The 6,751-nt window shown below is 34.9% G+C and overlaps 1 protein-coding gene across 1 annotated transcript in view; it reads left to right on the top strand.

The window, feature by feature from the left end:
- LOC112142795 (voltage-gated potassium channel subunit beta-3) overlaps window positions 1-4,410 on the top strand; it is a 26,447-nt gene extending 22,037 nt beyond the window's left edge. Inside the window, exons 9-14 of the mRNA XM_024266369.2 lie at window positions 571-656; window positions 751-871; window positions 954-1,048; window positions 1,125-1,245; window positions 2,524-2,612; window positions 2,759-4,410. Of these exons, the coding sequence (XP_024122137.1) occupies window positions 571-656; window positions 751-871; window positions 954-1,048; window positions 1,125-1,245; window positions 2,524-2,612; window positions 2,759-2,848 (602 nt within the window). The 3' untranslated portion in view covers window positions 2,849-4,410. The remainder of the gene's footprint in view (window positions 1-570; window positions 657-750; window positions 872-953; window positions 1,049-1,124; window positions 1,246-2,523; window positions 2,613-2,758) is intronic.
- Window positions 4,411-6,751: the final 2,341 nt, after the last annotated feature.

Genomic DNA, 6,751 nt, shown 5'->3' with positions numbered 1-6,751 from the left:
AGCATAGCATAGCATAACATAGCATAGCATAGCATAGCATAGCATAGCATAGCATAGTATAGTATAGCATAGCATAGCATAGCATAGCATAGCATAGCACAGTATAGTATAGTATAGCATAGCATAGCATAGCATAGCATAGCATAGCATAGTATAGTATAGTATAGCATAACATAACATAACATTGTACAGTACAGTACGGTACTGCACGGTACGGCACAGTATAAGTATAGTATAGCATAACATAGTATAGGATAGCATAGCAAGGCATAGTATGGTATAGCACAGTTCAGTATAGCAAAGTATGGTAGAGTGTAGTGTAGTATTGTATAGTATATTGCAGTACAGTATAGCACTGTACGGCACAGCCCTGTACAGTACAGTACAGTACAGTATAGTAAAGTATAGTACTCTAGAAATCAATTAATCTTTTTTACTTTCAAAACATTACTAGTTCTTTTCTTCATGAATTATTTATAACTATGACTAATTGAGGTTTCAGATATCCATGATTTGTTTGAACTGATCTATTTTTGAATAATAAGTTACAATATGATATTTATTTTCCAGAAATCGTCCGAGCCATGACGTTTGTAATAAACCAAGGGATGGCGATGTATTGGGGAACGTCACGCTGGAGTGCCATGGAGATCATGGTGAACTGCTGAGCTCACACTTGGATATTTTCTGAAGCTTCTGGCATAAAAAAAGCTCATCTGCAACTGTTTGTTTTCCTCTCTTTGGCACCAGGAGGCGTACTCTGTTGCACGCCAGTTTAACTTGATACCACCTGTGTGTGAACAGGCAGAATATCACTATTTCCAGAGGGATAAAGTTGAGGTGCAGCTTCCTGAACTCTACCACAAGATCGGTCAGTCATCCACAGTGCTCACTCAGCTGGGATAAATGTAGGGCTCGTTTTGGTTTCACTGACTCACTTTTTATCCTCTCAGGTGTGGGAGCAATGACCTGGTCTCCGCTTGCTTGTGGATTAATCACTGGGAAGTACAGCGACGGTGTCCCTGAGAGCTCCAGAGCAGCAATGAAGGTCAGTTTCATTTAACTGGTTCCTAGTTTCCTCCTCTCATCAGGATTGTGTCACAGATTCTGTTTTCTCTTTGAAGGGGTACCAGTGGCTGAAGGAGAGAGTGAGCAGTGAGGAGGGGCGCAGGCAGCTCGCTAAAATTAAAGAGCTCCATCTGCTGGCAGACCGACTGGGCTGCACTGCAGCACAGTTAGCCATAGGTATACCCAACTGGCTGGAGTTCACAGCTTTAACCACAGTCTTTATTCATTTCACCACTTGTGATTGTGGGTTCAGATTAAAAAAGGATCCAATAAAAGCATTTCAGTGGTACGGCGTGAGTCACAGCATTGTTGACGCACAACGTTTACTCTTTCCACCCACAGAGACAGCAGGGACCGAGTGGGTTTGAAGGAATTTAGGGAACATATTTAAAAAAAACAAAAAAAAAAAACAACACTAATGGCGTATTAGGATTTTCCCTTACACTATGGAGAAACCATCTACATTAAGGAAATAAAAAATGGTACTAATACTTCCAAATCAGTACATAAAGAATAAAATGCAGTTTATAATTGTAAGAACTGTTTTAAAATTGAGACAATAGAGTTCCTGGTAAGACTGGAAAAAAAATAAATTTCCAAAAGTTGTTTCACTAAACACAGAACTATAAAGGCTTAATAATGATGTGTTATTATTACATAGGAGAAAGTATACAAATTTTAATTCAAAAACACATTTTATTTATTTTATTATTTTGGTTATAATACTTTGCTTTGCTATATTTAAGTAGCTTTATAATTTGATTTTTGCTGGCAGCTGTTAATATTTTTGGGTAACCCTTTTTTTTTTAGTTTTCATTAAATCTACAAAAACCCACAAAATCCCTTTTTATTTTTTAGTTTGTATTTTTTACAAATGGTTCTTAATATTAAATATTTTACCTTGAATTCTCCTATTCATGATATTATGTACTAGATTGGTATTTTTTTGTCTAAATATTTAGTGTATTAGTGTTCTCGAGCACGTCACATTAAAAAACGTTTTAATCAGATATAAATGCATACTTGCTAAATTTTCTTTCCAGGAATGATCAAAAACACATAAAGTTTTTATTTAGCTGAAATATGTTCACGGGTTTTTTTTCTTTTTGATAATGAATGGAAAAAAATGAAAACAATTGCTAAAGTGTGGATTTTAGCCTCTCAGGAATCAAGTCTCTCATTCACAATGTATTACATTACATAACTACAAAAATAACACAACACATGAATTCACAGCAGAGAAACAGCTGATTTGGTTTGACACTAACATCAACAAGATCTCTGCATTGATACAAGTAAAAATTGTCAATTTTTAGCTGGTTTAAATAAATTTATTGATATTTTACTTAGTTTTTTTTATTCTATGTGATTGAAATTCTGTCAAGTTTTAATTTACTTTATTACAATAACCAGAAAAACATCTGTTTTTATTTATTTCTTTATTTTTTTTCACAGCCTGGTGTCTGCGCAGTGAAGGAGTCAGCTCAGTGCTTCTGGGTGTTTCTAATACAGAACAGCTCATCGAGAACTTAGGCGCCCTCCAGGTAAAATATTATTATTTTAGTATTTGGACATGACAAGTCCCAGCTTTTTAAATCATATATGTTAAGTTCGCTGCTATTCTACATGAGAACCAACTCCAGCGTAGAATCTCCATCACAAACCTGATTGCCAACTTCTCTCTTTTCAGATTCTATCACAAATGACTCCTCAAACCATTACTGAGATTGATGCCCTGCTGGGAAACAAGCCACACTCCAAGAAAGAGTCGCGCGCCTGAAGATGCAAATGGAAATGACAGATGATGCTCCAACAGGAAATAGAAGAAATGACTGGAAAATGTCACTTTTTCCCCTCTTCTGTATACTCGAACTTGCATGTTCCCAGCAACATTTTGCTTCCAGTATGTGCGCATACTCATTTTGCGCGGTACATTGCATCACATATTAAAAAAAAAATAATAATAAAAAAGACTGTGGAAAAATGCACGTCATAAATTGCTAATTAACAAATATTCTCAGAATATTTCTGCACAGAGGCGAGTCGGACAATGGCAAAGGCACAAACCGGGGCAGGTTTCAGCACATTCAGCTGCTATCTCAGCAGCCTGGTTGTTTTAATGTTTCCAAGTGAAAAAGAAGCCCCTCTCCTGTGCTAAAGAGCAACTTTAATGCGTGAATGGTGCTTTCACTGAACATGAGTCTCCTCGCTTTGCAGCTGCCTGTGATTCTGTATGATGTTTAGTACCCAGCAGCCAGGGAACCAAAGGCTAGCACTAATGTGTTCAGCCTAACATTTCTCCTCATGTGCATGTGACTGGTCTGCCACGCTAACCGCTTCACAGGGTTGGGAACTATGTCTTACGTGCAGAGTTGGAAAAAAAAAAAAAAAAGCACTAACCAGTCTGGTTTACTGTTAAAAATAATCCAAGATTTCTTTTTTTTCTTTTATTTTATGGTGAAATAATAAGCAAATAATAAATAATCGATAAATGATTAAAGCACAAATAAAAAGAAAAAAATTAATCAAGTAAAATCAGAAATCCACAGTGGGTGAGATTTTGAAAGTGGCCTTCCCAACCCTGCTGCTTTCCCAGCAGTCTTTTCGCCTCCTCTGTTTGTAAACTGTGCGCATGTCCCTTTAAGAGAGAAAAGCCCTGACAGGCTGTAAATGTGGCATGGCTTTGATAGCTTATGTAAATTAACAGTACCCATATGAGTCGACTCTTATTTATGTATTTATTTGTTTATAAATGGCCTGGCATTTAGGTTCCAGTGGTACTGTTGATCTTCAGCAGTCCGTCTGACACGAAATCTCCTATTATCTCTCGCTTTTTTTAATTTTTACACTTTAGAGGGAAGGTTTTGACTGCGAGGATTGCCACTGTCATGGAAGCAGAGGTTAGGGGTACGGCTCACTGTGGTGAAACTTTAGTTTTCTTAGGAAATTTATGCTAAATGTGTTTATTTATTGTCATAAAAAATCAGTCCAGGTAGCAACTGATAAATCGCCTTTCTTTGAAACCCCACAAAAAGAGAAAAAAATGTATCTATTTGTTCATTTCTCTAGGAGTTCTCTGTCGTTCATTCCTTTAATGATTACACACTTGCACAATGATTTTTATACTGTGCACTTCATGCAATCTCCTGTTTTTGCATCGACTTCATGACTAAATGATACAAAGAAGAATACATTTATCCCTCTGTGTGAATTCCCATGAAAACAGCACATTTTTTTAAAACTACGGCTGTTTTTAAAAGACACTGTTGAAGCTGTCATTGGGTCACATTGTATTGTAAATAAGCTTTCCTGTTTGGCAGTGAAATAAAAGGATAAATATGACATTTATTGATTCTTTCAGATTCCATGATGAATTCCGGGATGATGTACCATCAAAATGTGATTATTTCTTGCAGAATTTACCCTTTTTTTTCTTTAAATTTAAAAAATATTGACTAAATTATCTTTATACTGAATGCTTTGTGAGTTAAAAAATATATTTTGGGGATTTTTTAAATCAAGCAACACAATTGCAGATTTTACTTTAGACAATTAAACTTTGACACCTTGAAATCTAAAAGTTCATAAATGAAAAAAATGTAGATTTGAAAACATATCTTAATAAATATGTTCTAATAAATAATCACATGATATGCAGCCTTACACATTGATTGAGATGCTTACATTTTTCAGATTCTTGAGGCGACACAAACATTTGCATTTTTTCTGCCTTTTCTCATTGCAGCAGTGGGAAATTCCACCTCTGCTAGTCAAATGTTGCTACTTGTAAGTTTATCTGCCACCAGTAGATACCATTCACAACAGTGCATTCCTGCAGAGCTTATCAAATCTGGTTCTTACCAAAGCTCAACTTTTGCTCCCTGTTTTTGCACGAAGCCAACATCCAGTGCTGAAAAATACAGTCAATAGTCACGTTCAGTCCAAACAGTTCCAAGGCTTTAGTCCAAATTCCATCACAGGGTCACGCAGAGACAAACAGCAGCGCATTTTCAAAATTCCCACCTCAATCGGTGCTGAATGATCAACCAGCCTGCAGGCCTCTGGACTGGAAGAAACCAAATCGGGCATTCCCAGTGGTCTTTTAATAAGGATTATGCAGGTTTTAGCCAAAATAAAAAAAGTGTCAGTTTATTCGTCTCAAAGTTCCCATCATCCTTTTGTTTGACCTCTCTCCCCTGCTAGTTTACAACCCCTCATACCCGAACCTAACAACCAACAAAAATGGAGCTGTCTGTGCAGTTCTGAGCCAGATAGCAGCTCAGACGAAGACAATGAAGACCTTAATGGATCTAGTCGTCTGCAAGTGGATCCCTGCATCAGGGAGCTTGTGACCTGACAGAAAAATTGATTCAGGTATTGACTTGGAAGATGCAGACTTATGATTGGACGTCTTTTTGTTTGCATTGAGTGTAAAAAAAAACAAATGGTGTAAAAAAAAAAAAAAAAACTATAACAACTGAAAGAGAAACTGCAGTTTGCCAGAAATTGATTATTTACTTCTTGATTGATTTTAACCAACATAATCTTGTTCATATCAATTTTTCATATCTAATATCTTTTACATCCCTACTAGAAATACCATTATAAGTTTCATTTTCTATATATTTCCATGAGAAAAGGCCACAAGAACAGATGAAAATTACCAAAAAGAAGGTTTTCATTGGAGTGGATCTTTAGTTTAAAACACAAAAGTATCTTGACTTTTAATCTTACCCCACTATATGAAATCTGATGCATAATTGAGGCAAAAATGTCTCTTCACCCTGACCAAAAAGAAGTATACTCAAGTTTATTTTAACTTTACTTTTTTAAAGCTAAAATTAAGATAGTATACTTTTAGTTTACTTTTTAGGTACTTATTAGAAATAAACTTAAGTTCATAAATTCATGCAAATTATACTTGGATTATACTTAGAAATATACTACAAGTCTACATATGTTTAGCCTATATTTGTCTCTGTCCATAAACATTTTCTTACACAGCATTGTACGTTCAGTATTCTTGGTATACTTCCAGTATATTAAAAATCAATTTTAATACATTAATCAGTAGAACTTTATAAACTAAAAGCAAACCTCTAAAACTGCATTAGATATACTTCAAAGTGTACTTTCATAAACTTAGAGTAAACTTAAAGTCTATTACCAGTAAACTAAAATTATGCCAGAAAGGTTACTTTAAGTAAATTTATTTTTTATAAACTAAAAGTTGGCCAATTTAGTCCCAAGAAGTATACTTTTTAAGTGTACTTGGTACAGTTCGGGAAATATACTTTTCTATGCTTGAGTATACTTTAAAACATATACCTGAAGTATACTATTTTTGGTAAGGGCAGTTAATATTTTATTTTTACTGTTGCATTTTTAAAGATGATTTACTGATTTACAACTGTGAATGCAAAGCAAAGTCATTAAGTCAAGAATGTTATTGTTATACTTGGTATTCTGTACATTCAGATATTGCATCATGGGAAAATTGATAAACTTGAATCAGTTGAGAACCGATGAAAATGTATATTTAAAAATGAAAAAACATGTTTTTTATTATTATTATTATTCATGATGATGCACAAATCTTCCATTTTGATCAGAACAAATTCATCACATCTTTGAAAAACCCTGTAAGAAAAAATGTTTTCAGTGTCTGACAGTTCTGGACTCC

Source organism: Oryzias melastigma, linkage group LG14 (genome assembly GCF_002922805.2).
Source record: "Oryzias melastigma strain HK-1 linkage group LG14, ASM292280v2, whole genome shotgun sequence".
In the NCBI taxonomy this organism is placed as follows: Eukaryota; Metazoa; Chordata; class Actinopteri; order Beloniformes; family Adrianichthyidae; genus Oryzias; species Oryzias melastigma.
This window is presented reverse-complemented; position numbering and strand designations above follow the sequence as displayed.